Genomic DNA, 18739 nt, shown 5'->3' with positions numbered 1-18739 from the left:
CTGCTTCCCAGCAGTGTTGGTGGGAGTTGCTGGATTTCAGTGTGAAGAAGCCTCAAATGCAAGTAGGTTTTGAGTAGGAAATGTGCCTGTGTACAGTGACTACCTTGTCCTAGAGAAGAGTCAGTCCTCCAACCTAAGCAACGTATTTTCCTCCAAACAGGTCAAAGTAGGAAGCCATTTGTATGAGATCACATTGCAGAGGAATAAGTACAGAGATCATTTCTCTTTTGAGAAGAAGGGCCCCAGAGGGTGGCTTTCACCTAGCATATGTGGGTCTTCTTCAACACTTGCTTTTCTGAACTATTATTTCGAAGGACACCAATGCTTAAGCAGAACAGGACACACTACTAGTAAAGAGAAACATGACTCAAGACACGTCATGTAAAGGCTTTTTTCACATACAAGCAAAGAGAGTAAAAGTCCATGATGTGCAAATGTGTAGCAGTGGATGTGAGAAAGGAACAAAAAACCTAAGCAAAGTCAGAGTAATCTGAAAAAACACTTGGTTTTTAGTCCCCTTAACTTAAAAACTACCCAAGAAACTAAAGAGGATGTCTAAAGATAAGTCATTCCGTGGGCATACCTTTGAGTTCGTAGAGGACAATGGCTATGCAGACATCTCATGCGATACTAATGCAATTTAATATATACATTTAGCACTTTGCACAACGTATGCATCCCCAGATGCATCCTGTATTCAGTTCATGTGGTAAGGTTTTGGTAGCAGGGGGGCTACAGTCTTCTCTACTCTGTGAGAAGACACCAGAAGTTGCCCCATGTTGGACAGAGCCTGTTTCGGCCAGTTCTAAGATGGACCTGCTGTTGGCCAAAGCTGAGCCCACCAGCGACATTAATAGCATTCTGTGATAACATATTTAAGAAAGGGGAAAAACTGCTGAGCAACAGCAGCTGGGAGAGAGGAGTGAGAACATGGGGGAGAACAGCCCCGCAGCCCCCAGCCCAGAGCAGGAGGGGCAGGAGGGCTCCAGGCGCCGGAGCAGAGGTTCCCCGGCAGTCCCTGGGGAAGCCCACGGGGAGGCCGGCTGTGCCCCTGGGGCCATGGAGCTCCACAGGGGAGCAGATCTCCACCTGCACCCTGGGAGGGCCCCACACCGGAGCAGGGAAGAGAGTGAGAAGGAAGAAGCAGCAGACCATGCATAATGAACTGACTGCAAGCCCCATTCCCCATCCCCCTGGGCTGTTTGGGAGGAAGAGGTAGAGAAGTCAGGAGTGGAGTTGAGCCTGGGAAGAAGGAATGGGTGGGGGGAAGGTGTTTTTAGATTTGTTTTTATTTCTCATTATCCTAGTCTATTTTAATGTCAATAAATTAATCTCCCTAAGATCAGGATGTTTTGCCCATGACAGTAATTGGTAAGTGATCTCCCTGTCCCGATCTCAATTTCATTGTATTTTTCTCCCCTGTCTTATTGATGGAGGGGGAGTCATAGACCATCTTGATGGGCATCTGGTGGCCAGCCAAGGTCAACCCACCACAAGATCCAAACAAATTCCCATTCTGCTTTCATGAAAACTTCTCAGTAATGTTGAATTGTGTCAAGACACAGATGAAGGTAGGGAAGTATGATATTCTTTTAGCAGTGTCCTAATAACCTGAAGACTTGGGAGTGAGCATTATCAAAAGCTGGGCTTGAAGAAGTGGTAATGGCCATGGGGAGAAAAAGGAACTCCTGGAACAGGATCACGGAAAGTCAAGCAGAGGTGCTTCTGTCTAGGGAAGGCTGGACAGAGAGACTTCAGACACAAGAGCTGGGATGTAAGCATTGCCACCAGCAAAGATAAAGAAAAAGAGTAAAACATGGGAAGAAAAAAGATTATATAACTAAGAGAAGCACTTTGCTGCTTAGGCCAAAATAATCTTTGGGGAGTCTATGGGTTTATTCTCTCAAAACTAACTGGGAAGCTTAGTTCAAATTCTTAAAATACAGAAACCACAGAAAACAGCTTCTTTAGGGAAGTAATATATTTTATCTGTCATGGATGACTGTTTGCACTTGTAATTGAAGAGGTTGAGGGCACTTCAAGGATGAACTGGAACCTCAGATGTAACCAGAGGGGTGAGATCTGCAAGAAAAGACAAAAAAAGTAACTAATTTAATGCATGGAGTATATAGTACAGTTCTATCATCTGTTTTGGGATGACTTTCAGGCTGATTCCAGGGGCAAGACACAAAGCAACAACAATTAATCTAAATATCTCTGGAAGCTGCAGCAGTACCCAGCGAAGAAGGTGGGAGGGGAAAATGGAAGGGCAGAGAGCTGCAGGCATGCATGGAGCTCCAGTCTGTGTCTTTCTCAACCCCACCAGGGGATCCTGGGATTACCGAGCTGGAGGGAGACTGGGGCAAGAGAGAAAAGGGTTTGGGTCAGAGGGGATCTGAAACAGGGCTGGGAGGGGAGGAGAGAGGGTGGAAAGACTTGTGGAGAAGTGGGAGGCATGGGGCAGACCCTCAGTAATTATACAGAGACAACCTCCAACTTTCATCAGAGGGCAATGTAACACTGCCCCATAGCTATCAGGCACCCTGGTATCAAAATGAATATACAAATGCAGAGACTGGAACCTTATAAATGTGACCGTATTAAATTTAAGAACTAGAAACGAGGCTGAACCAGTCTACAATTGGAAACTAAATGCAGTCTCCTAACAAGTCTTTCAGTTTCTTAGCTACAATTTCACCTAGCAACTGCAAACGCTTTTGGGACCACTGGCACCCATATCACTCAGCGGGACTGAATTTCCCCCAGTGAATTACTCCTGGTACAAAGCGCTGTCAGGGAAAGAACAGAGAGGCCTCAGCTGCTTTTCTTATTGCTAAAGGGGACTTGGAAACATTGCTGAATGCCCCACATAACCTACAGAAAAGCTGGGCCATTCTGTGTGCCAGAAAGGTAGACTGCTCTTTGCATTTTTATTAGGCAGCACACGATCCTGGTTAAGCATTCATGGGAAACTGCTTTCCCACCTTGCAAAAGCTCTTGCTGCCTCAAAAGTTTCTTCATTCTCTGCTGGAATGAAAACAAGAACTCTGCATTTCTTGTTCATGGAGAGCAATGAAGAAGTGCTCCTGCCAGCCTGGTCTTCACAGCCCTTGGTCGTGTGGAGTAAGTCTGGGTTATCACAGCGTACTCTCAGCTGTCCTCTCCTACCTGAGACAAGTGCTCTGACCCCTCTACTAGGGTCAGGTCTGGTCTCACGATTATTTACCTACACAAAGTGTTTCCACTTTCCAGGCACTGCCATTTACCAAAGGAAACTCACTTCAGAAGGGTGATAGGATTCATCTCACCCACCATCAGTCATCAGTGGTGGATTTCTTTGCAGCCAGTGGAGATCAGCACATCAGAAGAGCAATTCATCACAACTGTAAAGGAATGGGATCAACTGCTCCCCAGAGGTACCTGTTGCTCTCAACTGACCCACCAGGGAGTCTAGAAAGTTTATTTTTGGACACCTAACACAAGGTAAGATGAACACAGCCACCATCTGCACCAGACAGCTCTTCTCCTCCTTCTTCCCCTTCCCTGCCACCTCTGGCAGAGCAGAGTGGCTGCACACAGTCCTGACAAAAATCGCAACCTCATGAGAGAAGCTTTGGATCAAAACCTCCTTCTGCCAGTTTTTCAAGGTCCAAAAAGAACCCCTTCGTTTTTAAAACCAAAATTTTCTTAAGCCAGAAGTGATATAGGGGTGGTGGCAAATAGGAACACCATTAAATAGACTGATCTTCAAAACGTGGAAGTATAATCTGTCCTGAAAATCTGATCTCCAGGGACCAGAGAATCAAGGTCATCCACAGGGTTTTGTATTGGGTATTCAAAAATCCAGGCATTTCAAATCACTAGGCATTTATAAACCTTGTTCCTGAAATAGATGACTATCTATATGTTTGTTAATCACCCTCATCTTTTGTGCTTTCCTTACAAACAGAAGAATATGTACCTGCTCTGTTCCAGTGGGGATTCTGTTAATATAATACTCTACCTTCAAAATCAGCAAAGATGAAAAGACTGTCATTTTTAAGGAATTTTTTCCACTGCAGCTCCCTGTGGGTCAGGAATGTGTTCCAGCCAACACCTGGGCTCATGTAGCAGTTGCAGACAGAAGAAAAATTTCCAGTGATAGATGGTTTGTCCCACTGCAGGGTATCATTTCTGCCTGTTGTGAATATATAAATAATATAATATATAATATATAATATAAAAGTAATTAAAGCTGATCTCTACCCAGCCCAGCGGTGTTATGTGCAGAGCGAATCTGCCCAGTCTTTTGGCCTCCAACACTTTTCTCCAGGTTGAGCAAACCTCTGTGTTTCTACATGTCTCCCTGGTGCACTCTGACTTACCGTACACTAGCTGTTTTGGGTCTGTAGTAAAGCTGAGGCTGAAGGACATCCTGTGGATTACATCAGGGTCTTGGTCCAAAACAGACAAGACAACTTGTCTGTGTCCAGCAGGCCATTCAAGAAGGCCATCGTTGGGACTGCTGCAGAGATGGAAAGTAATCCCCATGTAATTCATGTAGGGTGACGAATTTCTTCCGTGAGGATATAGCTGTAAAGAAAAGGCATAGCCTTCCGAGCTGTAAAATACAGGGCTTATGATGTAATCGCCTTTGGAAGTACTGTTGAAAAGGGATGTGAAGTTTCTGATGTGCCAGACGTTGGTGGGGCAGTTTGTCTCCGTCAGGCTGGTGTCATCGATGGCAATCCCCCCCGCAGACGTGGCTGGATCTCCTCTGATGCCCTGAAAGCCGTACCGGAATTTGCTTTGGACACCAAAAGGAATGCTGGCCAATTTCCAATGATGTTCTCCATCAGCTGAAGCGGGAAATAAATATATGTGAGAATGGAAAGTCCAGGACACAATCCCAAATCAAGTTGTGTCTTCCTCAAGCGTCCTGTGGCCTGTTTGTTTGGGTGGTGATTGTCTGACGCCCTGCACCCTAGTTAATCTGGGAACAGCCTTAAGGAAACCGATTCTGAGGCAAATTCTGTTCTCTGGGGCACTAACTCTGGAGTTACTCAACTGAAGCAAATGAAGGTTAGATTTATACTGGACACTTGAGCAAACTTTCATATGATAAACGACGCTAGTGTTGTCTTGCATCAAAGTTTGCCAGCACTTCAGATATGAAAACATACTTTCACTTACCTGTAATAGTGTGCAGCTTTTCCATCCTTCTAACATTTCCGGTTCCATCATCTTTCTTAATCCAGATAACTAGCTTATCCTGTGGACTTCCATTTAACCGGTAAAAAAACTGAAGGCATTTTTCCTTCCTCCTTGGATAAAGGATGCGAGATTCCAGAAGAGCTGACTGACCAGCATGTCCAGTTTTTGTATCTAAGTGCATGAAATATCCTCTATCTGGGAAGCACAAAACAGTGATGCCATAAAAGATTTTGATCCATTCAGTAATGAAATGCCAGTGCTAAATAAGCTTTAGTGCAGTTTCCACTTGCCTGAGTTAGAAAGTTATTTTCAAAGTAGAAAAAAAAATTCAATAGAAAAGTATTCTCCCTACATTTCAAATCAATATTAAAATGAAAATGCACTGAAACGTGGCTTGCAAACTAGTGTTTAGTTGAGGCACACATCTGATTCCGGTCTTCAGAAATTAAGTACGAACCGTTCATGTGCCAGGTCTTGTCAACATGTACAAATGTAAGTGGATGCACTTGGGCAGGGATTTTTTTTTTAAGACAAGCTAGGAAGGCATTGGAAGGGCCCTGTTCGGCCAAGGCTTTCAGTCTGCTGCTTTATCTAGAAACCGTGCCTTGTAAGCCTTTTATCAATACATCAGACTTCCCTATAAAAGTAGGCGAAGACTTTTTTGGCCTTACTTCTGCTATGGATGAAGAATTTATTCACTTCCAGCCACAATTTATGTTGTACTAACTCATGCCCTCTCATGCTCATGTGTTTAAAATTATTTCCTTTTTTTCATAGTTAGCCTGCAAGTCTGCGGGCTGGAGTGATACCTCCTCTGAGCCTTTATCCTCCCGGTTACAAAGGCTGACCACTTGAACCCTCATCCTCCGCATCAGCTCTCTTTGGTATATTCCAGTTCTAAATCAGCTTCTTGAAGACAACCGAGTCAAGTGCAGCAGCTTCACCTAATAGCCTCGATACATCCCCTCTCTGTAGGAAATCTCCCTCCAGGCAGCAAGGACATTTTCGAGCTGTATCGCATTGCGGGTTTCCGAATTCCCTGTGGCCGCCTCTATGGGTTTGCAGTTCTCTGTCTGTCTGGGAGCCGACGGATGCAAATAGCAGGGACTCAGTAGAGAGTGACGACTCCGAAACCACCACCTGATGCCGCTCTGAGCTCCACTGCTCTTCCCCCGTTTCCAGCTGCATGCCTGTGCTGGGATGTGTTCCCATAAGCGTTGCTGGCCTTCTGCAGTAGGCTCCCCTACAAATACCCAATAAAGCTGCTTATTTTCCAATAACTCAGACCCGTTTGATCTCAGGAAACCCAGGAAGGCTGACTGCTTAGGTTTTAAACATTTTTCTTCCCCCTCCTTGAAGCTGAGCAGTTAATTGTCTGTCACCGGCCAGGAGAGGCAGGAAGCCGCTGCCCAGCCACATGCCCTGTCACACATCCAGAGCCTTCGCAGTGCCAGCAAACCGCACACCCTGCAAACCACAAGAAACAGCCCATCGAGCAACAGCCAAACAGGCCTGTTCCTCTAAGAAACAAGACATTGCCAACAATGGGACTTAAACAACCCTCCAATTCGTTTTGCTCCCCGCTCAAAGGGTCTTCCAAGTGCTGTTTTTTTGCAATGTGCCTTTCACCGGGCGCACGTCTGCCCTCTCGAACCCATGCATGTGAGGAGAACAGGAGCATCCCCTCGCCTGCCTGCTACGCGCCTGCTGCCCTCCTCACTGCCTGCACATTTGGTATAACCACAGGATCTCCAAACTGTGACCAAACGTAGCTTTAGGCAGCAAACACGATCTGTTACTGCCAAAAGCCATCTCTTGCTCTCTCCTTCCTGGGAACAAGTTCCACAGAATTATCTTGCTTTTCTATTCAGGATATTTTTTTCCTCTCCTGCACTGTGAAACACTTTTGTGACCAACCACCACTGGTGTTATGGAAAACAGATGTGCCTGCCTGTGGCCGCTTGCACACAGACCAGCTGCATTTCTTTTGACTTGCAAAAGAAACTTTTGCTAGAGGAGTTCTGTACTGTCTACGTGATACTCCTCTGCAGTGTTTAATTTCCTCCCCACTGCCTCTGAAAACAACAGACCCTACTCAATTCCTGTGTGTTGGCACCGATCAAAATACTGCAGAACTCAATATGCTCATATTTGTTCAAATCAGTGCAGCCAGGGAGAAAGCCTCGATCAAAAGGATCCCATGCAACACTCTCCTGGGAAGAGGGGAAACCACTGTGGGTTTGCTTCTCAGATAATCCTTCAGCCTTTCTGTGCGGTGCAGCTCGAACAGACTTTGAATGAGCAGCAGCTACACCCTCCTGATACGGCTCTGTGTCACGCAACATCCCCTCCCCTGAAGAAGTCTTCTGAGGGTGGTTTCCTCCTGCTCCGTGACACATTGCTGAAGCTCAGCTGCCTATTTTGACCATCCTGTCTTGGTTTAGATGTCAGCATTTGTCTACAAACAAGATTTGTGTATTGTGTTATTTGCTTATGCGTATACTTCTGTGGGGATGCCTCAGGTGGACTCCTGTACAAAGGGAATGTGTCTTTCAGCGTTAAACAAAAACTAGAAAATTACTCAAAATCCTGTAACATATGCATAAAAGGAGGAGACTCTCACCTGACTAAATTCTCTGGAGTGTCACTAAAGTCAGTTGTGGCAATCTGGTGGAGCTCCCTTCATTTTAATGGAGCTGCCACCAATTTACAGCACCTAAGCAAGTCTCAAAATGTCATTTCTTCATGAGATATTACAATGTAGGGAGGAGATTTAAAGAAGGGTTAAACATTTCAAATTAAAACTATTAGCCTTTCTATGTGAAAATTCAAGAGTCATGTTTAGCATGAGGTATACAGTGATTGACATTAATAGAAGTGTATTTCTAATGACTTATTTATTTCTGTATATCTTCATTCTCACATCTCATAAAAGCATGGTAAAATCTGATGACCATCTAAAACTACATCTGTTACCTGCACAGCTTCCCACCAAAGTATGGTCTTCATCTCCTGGTTTGCCCAATGTGTGGTCCCAGTTAGCACCATCTTGTCCACTTTGCACCATCCCACAGATATTGATGTATTCAAAGGAGCACTGGTCCAAGAAAGTGAGGCTCGAAGCTGCCAGGAATAGAGTAACATATTTTTACATGTCCATTAACATCAAATAAGGCTCTCGCTGTTAACCTTATTCCAGAGTGTTTACAGACAGCACTTAACATCAGGAAATATGTCCTTAATACAACTGAACACTACACAGACTTTCACATCTACATCTTACCACACATAAATGATGTTTCCTCCTGAAAGAAGCATCTTATCTCTTCCTCCCATTCTCAGCTGAGTATTACCTTGCAGGAACCAGCTTGGCCCCTATGTGCTAGTTTTCCCTTTCAGACATCCATCGTTTTCTCTATGTCTGCCTGGAATAGGCTTTGTGGCCCACTTCTCTCTTCAGGGTGTAAATCAGAAGTAGTTCAGCTGAAGCTAGTGGAATATTCAGGTGTATGTTAACACAGTAAGTCAGTACTGTACAGCGTGTTGAGTATTTACTTTCATAGCTTTGCCAGTGGAGCTGGAAAGCACAATTACCCTCATTTGTGCTCCTGACCCCAACTGTCTTATCAAAGATGACACAGGCAGAAAAAAGAACTTGAAATACTTTGATTTGAGAGACCCCAATTCCAGACTGCTATTACTTGAAGATTTTATGATCATCAACAGCATGATGATCATCACCCAAGAAGGAAACGGGTACTATTACAAGTAATTTTAGGGGAAAGTCCGTGTGAATGAAAGGTGTTAGACCTTTGAATCACTTCAGCGGTATTCTATAAAGAAATGGGGATCTTGGCCACCATGGAGCTTGCTGCTGCATAAGAACTATAGTTTCTCTTAACATTGCGAGAGGTTCCCAAGGGTGAAGTGTTCCTGCTCCTCTCAGGTGACTCCATCCATGTTATCATGAAGCTTGAGTAGGGATTTTCAAATACACATGTGAGAATAAGGACTTACTGCAGTTGTACATGCGATTCAGCCTCAGTAAGTCGATCCTGCTGAAATCCAACCTCTGCCCAATGATCTCATTAAATTCAGGAATTTTTGTTGTAATGGAAGGAACGTTGCTATTGATGTTGAAAGAATATGGTCCATAGTGCAGGACTGACTCATAATCATATGGGGTATTGAGGTCATCAAGGAAACTATCATTGTGTTTGTCAAAGGCATATGCAAAACCTAGAGAAAAACATATACAAGTGATTAGGTAAGAGCAGAAATAAAACTTAGCATGTAACCATTTCAAAATGCTTCACTTGTGACTAAATAATGGTCCAGTTGTCAACATGTAGGCTGCCATTCTCAACCAGAGGCTCTTTAGCATTGTGAAAAAAGGGACATGCATCTACAGACAATTCTCAATCATTTCAGACCTGCATCTTACCTTCAATAATTTCATCCCACCATATCTGAACATAGTCATCACGATCTGTCCTGGATTGCTCATGATAAAATCCCAGGGCATGGAGGAGCTCATGTTCCACTATGGCTTTATAGTCACATCTCTCTCCTATAGATACTGTCTGGCCACTCTGAAGGTCCCCCACATAAGACCAGCACCTGTAAGGCAAAGACTGATACTGCACTCATTTTGCATAATACCTTCTATGATCTGTATCTACATATTAACTCAACCACAGGATCAAGGTAAATGTTGCTTTTTTTTTTTTTAAGAGTTTCCCACCTGAGTTTTGCAGTCTTGACAAGACTGTAGATACACAATGCCTGAATGTAGAGCAACACGTGTGTACCTTCAGCATCCTGTCACAGCCTGGCAATGAGTCCCTGTCCCAGTTGTGACTGGTGTTCTTGTTTCGTTTTTGCACTCTCTGGAGGGCAGTGCATGCACATTCTTCAGCTGGCTGCAGTTCTTGTAAAGGAGGTGGTGAAGGCAAATGCTATTGCTCTGCAATTCTGGGTAGCCCCAGCTCAGCCAATATAGAAGGGGAGTAGCAGAAGATGAGATGCACAGGAAAGTGCAGCAGGTGCCTCACAACCTCATACGCTGCGTTGGCTGTTGTTTATGTGTACGTTTACCTAAGTATCTAAATAAGTAGCCCAATTTTCAAAGGTGCTGAGGAGCCTCCAGTGAACTCAGGTTGCATTGGCTTCCCTGGTTTGGTACCTAAATACAGATTTAAATCCTAACTTTTCATCATGTCCATTCAGAAATAATTCATCATTTTGTGTTTTAATAAAAAAGACTGCTCTAAAATGCTGTGCACCAGTCTCCCCACACCCCAGGCAGATCTACATTGGATTCCTAGGCTACATTCCTAGTGTCCCTATAGACACTAGCTGGTGTCACCAGCTTCCTGATGGTCCTTCTCAGCAAGCGGGGAGATCCCCCGACCTAACTTTAGACAGTCACAGAGCTGGCAACTGCCACTGAGTCAGCTTTCCTGGCACCTTTACAGTCCCTGGACAGTAACAGGCATTGGGGATGTGAGTCACCAGACCTCTTTTAGACTTCTATTTTAGGTGAGATGGTTTGTGGCCTGCAGGAGTCATCTCCTCCCCACTGAGCGCAAAGGCAACCCGCGGTGACCTCACAGTGGTAGAGGTTGTTGGCTTCGACATTTGGTCAGGTAAACCCAACTCTGCATCTGAAAGCAAGGAGGAAGCTACGTGCCCGTGTGTGTCCACTAGTGACATACCCTGCCCCTAACCTACACCGGCACGAAGTTACTTGCTTGTTTTCCCTGAAAGAGTATCAAGGGATTCACTTCAGTAGCTAGGATGCAAATGGAAATAAAATAGTGTTGTCTTATATTAAGAGAACACCAAATGCAAATAATACATTTGGTTAGTCTGTTTGCATTGGTTTTATCTCCAGTGTAGTATGAGTAAGCTCTGGGACAGAAACTTGGCTCAGGTATTTATGTCCTTTGTACAAGCAAGAATGAAAATTAATGTTTCCTGAGCTGGAAAAACTATCATATCAAACAAGGTGGTACAAACGAGGCTGTTAATGCAAAATTACCCGTCCAGCTTCTCAAATTTCAGGTAAGTCTGTTCCCCTTCATAGGGCTTGAAATCAACACACGACTTCAGCCTGAACATGTCAAACGCCTGCAGGATAACTCCTTTAGCATTCAGATCTGAAACACAGAGAGGATCACAGTAACAGTTGTTCTTTTATAATACTGTAAATAAGTATAATTCTAGATAGAAAATATGAACGAGCATGCATTAAAAATATGAACACGTATAAAAAAATATCTACTTGGATAAAAGAGCAGGAGGCTGTTAGCAGAATCCCCTGACTGGAGTAATTTTGGCAGAGGCCATAGGGAGAGATAATATCTTTCATTACATAAATATTATTAGATAGTGCTGAAACAAACAAGCAGGCTTTTGGACATCCAGGGCATTGCTCAGGTTTTGTTGGGTAATTTTATTGCATGTTATTATATAAATTCAAGTATTGTCAACTTTGAGCTTGGGACTAGTAAACACAGGAGAGATCCACAGGATTTTAACACTGATTTGCTATTGGTTTTTACACCTAAATTGTTCAATATTTAAAATAGTCCCTAAAATAAAATGGAAACAAGAAGGGAGAATGCTCTGAACTTTTTTACGTATAAAATATCTGCATTTCCTTTCTGCCTGTACTGAGCGGGGGCTGTTAAGATGAGATAAGGCATGAAGGGTGGGGTAGATCAACATGCATGTTCTTGAGATCAGGATTTCCTGACCTCCTGATCTAGAGATCTCAGCCAAATACACTGATCTTGGTTAAATTGGCTGCTCAACGGCACCTGGCTGGTCACTGGGGCTGTTACGCTGAAAACGACCTGCGCTGGGGCAGAGCTGCGTCGCTCTGTCTGGCCAGCAGTGACACGGGCATTAATGCCGCATAACGCGACAGCAAATGAAACAAAAGCAGCCCAGGGAGCTGGACAAAACCAGAGCATATTTATTGCAGGTAATACGGTGCTACCATAATAAAAATCTTATTACCCAGGCTGTCAGCTAGGATATAGGGGATGGGAAATTTCCATCTGTAGGAGCTGTTCCTCAGAGCGTTCCTCTCCAGCTGTTAATGAGACCAACATCCTGGGGTTAACATTTTAAGCCCAATCTGTGCTCCTGCTGGTGTGGGTTTAGATCAGCAGCACGTACCGGTAAGATAATATCACCTTCAAAAAGCTTCCTTCCCGTTTCTGAAATGAGATAAACAACCACTTAGGCCTGACTAACATGTCAAGAACTACAATATGTGTTTTCTTCAGAGACCACACAATCTATCAGGATGCCTCATCAACCAACTCGTCTCTCTCTAAACAGCAACTGCCCAGAAACAACCAAACAAATAATCATTGCCACACTATATCATGCCAGTCCTCCGTCTGCAGCAAAGGAGGATTTGGGGTTAAATAAAGATTTCCATAACAATCTCATAAGAGCTGCCCAGAGTAGATTTTATTATTTTTCCCAGGCTTGTATCTTGAAACAACTGTGGAATTCCAAACATTGAAGTTGATATATCAAGTGGAATGGATTTGTCCAGAAGTTAAGCATCTAAGTCTAAGTAGTTAGCTAATCTAGGCTAATCATCTGGGATTCCCCGTATGATCAAAGGAGAAAGACAAGGATTCTGGAGAGGGAAGAAGTTCAGTCCACCTTTTCAAACACCTCAAGTTGAACTAAGCTCAGACTCAAGCAGTTAAATCTAAATGCCCACTCCATAGTACCTATGGATGTGCTACACGTCGCAGATCCCATTACAGCCATGTGTCCATGCAGTTGCCTAAACATAGGTGTCTGGTGCCAGTTGAGATACACAAGGGTATCCAAAATATCCACATGGGCCAGTTTGGGAGACTCCCTCCCCTTCTAGAGTGGTGCTGGAGGAGATGTATTTGAACTGGCAACCGACACCTGTGTTTTAAGCAGCTGATGCACATCTTCCATGCTTTAAAAGCACAGCATTTGAGACTTTTATTTTATACCCTTATTTTTTTAAGGTGCCAAATTCCGCACGCAGACCTGAGCCCAAACTCCAGCCACAGTGTGGTCCTGCTAGTGTAACGTTTTCAATTAATGCCCTCATATAAGCATAATCTCAGCACAGACAGTTCATCTTCAGACCTTTTGTTATAGAAATAAATTATATTCTCCTCACAGAGATATGGAGAGAAGAAGAAAAAAAAACCCAACAACAACTACACCACGGTTTCTGTTCTGTCAACAAAACCAGAGGAAACCTACACCAGACCATAAAGCAGATAACAGGCAATGTCAGGAAATGAAAACTCTCTCAAAGCAATGCTCTGAAACTCTGGGGCAGGGATGAAGATACTTAAGCTTCATATCTTGGTCATTGGTCATGTGAAATCAACCAACTCACTTAAGATAAATGCACACCAGTGAAGCAGAAGTTGAATTAGAACCACTGCCATGGTTTCCCTGGGAGTCGTGTTGCAGAAGAGTGCAGTGGGGAGGGATGCAGGTTTGGTCCAGGGGTTGCTGACCCTTCCCTGGGAGCAGTTGAGCGTGTATCTAAATTTAAGATTAAGATCCTGGGCTTCCTACAAAATTATCCTTGTGGAAATTTTCTGGCCTTTTCACCTTCCCTTTCCAACACCAACCTTTTATGGATCTTTCTGTCATCTGCCTCATGCCCTGCTACCACCTTTCCATCTTCTCTGACTGCCATCAGACTCCAAAGCGGGGAGTCTTCTCGCTTCTCTCCAGAAGTAGCTGGGGTTCATCCCACCCATTTTTAACTGCCCTGCTATACTCACCATATCCATGATACATTTGGGATTTCTGTCACATAAGAGGGAGCTTTCAGTTCCCTCTGGTGCCATCACATCTGCCAGACTCGTGGTTCCCAAAGGCTAGCTCAGATCTCTGTAATAATTCAACACTCTGCTTATTTACTGTCCTGACTTACCTGAGTTTATTTCTGGAATATCCTTTCTAAGCTGCCCTCCATCAACATCATCAACTAGCAAAAGAAATAATACACACACAAGTTAGTGACTAAGTGACAGGATTTGATATACTTCCCTACTTGATGTCTGATAGTCTTCCACTAACATAAAAATGTTGCATCCTTACCTCTGTCTTCAACAGAGTTTTGGATCTGAAACATAGAAAGTACAGTTTCAAAATCCCCGACAAATGAAGTGAAATCTCACCCTGGTCCCAAGCCAGCAAATGGAGGAGCGGATGGGAATACCGTAAAGGCATAGGAGCAGGTAACCAACGCTGTGAAACAACATATCCTCCAGGAATCCATTTCAGAAGATTGTCTGTTGCTACCTGCCAGTGTAGATATAGCGTCCTGCAGGTGAATAACCTTCAGAAGTACTGATAAGCATAAGCCATCAAAAAAGTTGAACTTTAAAAGGAATAGCAGATTTTAATCCTATCAGATATAGCCATAAACCAACCCGATAACCAGTTTGCCTCCCCATTTTATAACTATTCTTAGCACGTTAACCCTTGTAGCAATCAGGAACTATTGAATTATTTAACATTTCTGTGACTTCTTCAGAAATAATGTCACTCTTTCCTTCTGCTTTACGAACCATCCTGGCCCCATTCTGATATGAGACCAACAAAGCTTCTGTGTATAGAAATAGTACCTCTTCAAAAGAAGAGGCTTATGGTCTGCAACCTGAATAAATCACTTTAAAGAGGATTTCCTTCGTGGTTTTTTGGTATCCCTGCAAACATCTTGGTAGATGCCATTTTTTTTTTCATTTGATTCTATGGGCAAAGCATCATCTCTAATTTAAAAACAACATTATTTTTGTAATCAACAGAATGCCAACACAAAATGTGCTGGTTTGGGTTTCCTCAGGAGATCTCAAAGATCTTGGCCCTCAGAGTAGGAGCAGAGCAAGGAGTCCTGGTTTGGTCCCGCTCACATGGGTATGAAGTCATTTGCTCCCAGTGTTTTGTATGGGAATCCCACCCAGGGCTTTCCCTGTGGACACAAGTCATGTGGGCGATGGTGAAGCAGGGCAGAAAGAAAGGCCCCTTGGTGAGAAGGAAAGAGCAGGGCTGAGCAGAGGTTTTCTCCTCCTGGCAACCACATGACGGGGTTGTGCATGGTCCTGCAGCTCTCTTGCTCCCACACACTTCCTGCACCTCCTCCTCCCATCTTCACGGCGCTGCTGCTGCCTTTGCCTCCCCTTTGCTCACTTGCCCAGCTGCACCCCATCCTTCAGGGGAAGGACTGACCCGATCAGGCTGCAGAGGGGAAGAACAGGAGATATTCAGCAGCCTGCTGGCAGTCTTTCCTCCCAGCCTGTGAGACCCCAGGTGTGGAGCATTGTAAGAGGTAGGAGGGTTGTTATGGGACAGGAATCACAGAATCACAGAATCATTAAGGTTGGAAAAGACCTTGAAGATCATCAAGTCCAACCATCAACCCAACACCACCACGCCCACTAAACCATATCCCGAAGTGCCATGTCTACAAGTTTTTTGAGCACTTCCAGTGATGGTGAGTCCATGACTGCATACAAACCTAGCTATGGCATTGATGTTTTCTAGGCAGTATGAAAAATAAAGGGTGGTAAAGATTTCACTAGACCTTTTCTTAAAAGCCACTGGACTATCTAAATTGATTTTATAGGAACATGTGGTAGGTTATTGAGATGAACTCCAGGCCTTCTGTAAAAACATTTCAATTTGTTGATGCTGTAGTAAGGTCCTTAGCCAAAAAAAATGCAGATAGGAGCATGTGATAATAATATTCAAAGAATGGTGCTTGCATTTATATCCCTGAGAAAACAAGTGCATCGTTCTGAAGAGAGAGAATGCTGGTGGTTTATTTCTTGTAGCTATATAGTTATTTGTTGTGATTTAAATTTTTCCTAATTACACCACAGCATCAGCCAAGGTCTAGCTGGTAACTGTAGTCCTGATGTGCGAAGTCCAATGTGCAAGGTCCTGTACAAACCCAAAGTCTATAGGCAGTCCATGCCCTACAGAGCCTAACACACCTTGCCTGTTAAAAATCCCACAGTTTTCAGGACTTTTGGAAGCTTGAGGGTATTTCATTGTGGTGGGCACCCAGCATGGCCCCGTCCCTAAAAGTCCTCACATTGCTAGCAGGTAAGTTTTGAACTTCAGAAGAGGGACTCGTGCTTATTTTTTTCCCTTTTCCCCTATATGCTTCAATTTAAACCTGGAAAAGAAAGTCCTGCCTATCCTTCAACTCCTTCCCCCTACCATGTGACTGTTTACTTACAATTAAGGCATTACCATTGGGAAAACTAACAGTAATTTCAGCGCCCATAAAAATGAACTCCAGTTTCCGGCATCTTGGCTGAATTTTGCAGCTCCTGGACTCTGCGGTGAGAGAGGACGGTGGCTCCCCTGACTGTGCTTTGCACCAAGTCCCCAGCTGCTGAGCACACCCCTCCATGTCAGCATCGTAGGTGACAAGGGGACAGGAGAACCCAAATCATGAATCCTCAGAGTGATCAAGCATGGGACAGTCACTAAATCACAACGCTGTCCACTGCAGAAAAGCCTCTACTTTGTTTGTGTCACCCAAAACAGCTCTTCTGATCTGAAATTCAAATACTGAAGACTGATACCAGGTAAGGGAATACCCAGAACATTTACATTCCTGCGCCTGCCCTGCTCTGAATAGGAGCAGAACCCAAATCCCCCCCACCCCCAGCTCTATAAAGCTCCCATTTCCATATGTGACACTCAGGGAACAGCAGCTGCCAACCTGCCCCAAGCATTGGCACAACAACCTACCTTTCTGGCACAGCACCGCTACCCATCTTGGAGGATGGAAGCTTGTTACTCTCAAGATAAATGTAATGCCACGTCGTATGATGCCATGGCTATGGTCGTCATCACACTTCAGGCACTTGCTGGCATGTGGATAAACGCTTTCATTGTTTCTGTGCTTTGCATTGCTTGGGTCAAAAAGAAAAGCTTTAACTCTAATGAGAAGATCTTGCTGTTTCTGGGATGCTCCAGGTTTTGGTATTTGTGCATCACATGGTTATATTCCTTTCTTTCAATAATTTATCCCTGGTGCTTTTTTGTTCACCCCATACCCCAACTATTTATAGCTATTCAGGTCTTTTTGAATTCTTCCAACTTGTGCGTTTCTGCTTGTCTTTGTGTTTTTTATTGTATAAAGATTGCAAATTTCAGGCACATCTTCCTCATCTACCTGAAAGTAAAAATTGACAGGATCGTGCCATGGCTGTTGTTGGGTTCAGTGCTTTTATCCTTGGTCGTCTGCATCCTTGTCTACGACATCACTGATACAAAGCACCATAACGACCTCAATTCCACCACCCTAGGAAATTTCTGGAAACTGAGCATCAGAATGGATGGACATTTTTTCCCTATTTTTTTTATCAGCAGCTTTGGATTTGCCACTGCATTCATGGCCGTAATCTTTTCTGCCCTTCTCCTCTTTTCTCTCTGGAGACACAAACGCAAGATGCAGACAAACTCAGTGAAGAACCTCAGCATGGATGCCCATATCAAAGCCATGAAAACAATTCTGGCCTTCTTCTTCGTTTACAGCATTAACTTTACATGTTTGGTCTTGACACTGATTTATGCCACGAAGAAGGAAAATCCTGTGACGTTTCTCATTTTAGTATTTCAGTATGCTTTTCCAGCTGTTCATTCCCTGATACTGATTTTCAGCAATCCCAAACTGGAAAAGGCACTGCTAAGGACTCTGCCCTGTGTGAAGTGCAAGGTTTGCATGAGGTAGAAAATGCAATAAAAGCTGGATCCCATTAAAAATTATTATATTTTATTATAAAAAACAAGTAATTTAATCTCTAATGCAACTCTCCAGCCACTGTAGATGATATAGGTGTTCCATCTTTACCACCTAAGTTAAAAAAACTTAATTAAAATTCTCTGAACTAAATTATTATGAGTCAAATTATTATCATTTGATTTAGATAATTCTTCGAGTTACGTTATTTTCAAGAACAAAGCAAGTTAGACCTGGTACATAAGCTAGCTGCAGAAAGGGAATAACAATACTGCAAACCTTCTAAAAATGCTTTGGTATTTGCTGATTGAAACTACTTAACTAAACAACACGTTTATACCTATTTTGATGTACATTTATTTCTGCTGTGGCCATATATTTTGTCATATTATGAGCTGTATCCCTATCTTGCATTGGTTTATGACTTATGTGTGAATATGTTGATCACGATTGTTCCCCAGAGGTGGTTGCAGAGTTACAAACAGCAATGCAGACATGGCCTCAGGGTGGACAGGCGGGCTGGAGAGCCCACTTCCCACGCCAGCCTTACGTGTCCTCTCTCTGCCCCACTTCGTGCAAAAAACATGACCTCCCCTGCTCTGGGCAGCTGCTCTCCTGGCCTGCTCTTACTTTTTATGAGATTTTTACTGCTTTTACCAATGGACTTTGGCTTGGTAAAGCATCGAGGAAGGTGTTTTTTGTGCAAAGCACGATGTGCGGAAGTCACGCTTTCCTCTCGCAGTGAACCAGTGT

General features: G+C 43.8%; 2 protein-coding genes across 2 annotated transcripts; one reads left to right on the top strand and one right to left on the bottom strand.

The window, feature by feature from the left end:
* Window positions 1–1635: 1635 nt before the first annotated feature.
* Window positions 1636–14489, bottom strand: LOC309403747 (meprin A subunit alpha-like; the record flags this gene model as incomplete). Its single annotated transcript, XM_081997994.1, has 12 exons — window positions 1636–1688; window positions 4365–4838; window positions 5173–5388; window positions 8170–8316; window positions 9211–9432; window positions 9638–9813; window positions 11237–11354; window positions 12220–12295; window positions 12382–12422; window positions 14159–14212; window positions 14326–14350; window positions 14406–14489. The coding sequence occupies 12 exons, from the start codon at window positions 14487–14489 to the stop codon at window positions 1636–1638; spliced, it is 1686 nt and encodes a 561-aa protein (XP_081854120.1).
* A 2537-nt stretch (window positions 14490–17026) lies between these two features.
* On the top strand, window positions 17027–17977 carry LOC309403339 (taste receptor type 2 member 9-like; the record flags this gene model as incomplete). The annotated part of the gene is made up of 1 exon (XM_081997442.1): window positions 17027–17977. The coding sequence occupies one exon, from the start codon at window positions 17027–17029 to the stop codon at window positions 17975–17977; it is 951 nt and encodes a 316-aa protein (XP_081853568.1).
* Between the last annotated feature and the right edge of the window lie 762 nt (window positions 17978–18739).

Source organism: Phaethon aethereus (genome assembly GCF_964289735.1).
Source record: "Phaethon aethereus genome assembly, chromosome: 3".
NCBI lineage: Eukaryota > Metazoa > Chordata > Aves > Phaethontiformes > Phaethontidae > Phaethon > Phaethon aethereus.
This window is presented reverse-complemented; position numbering and strand designations above follow the sequence as displayed.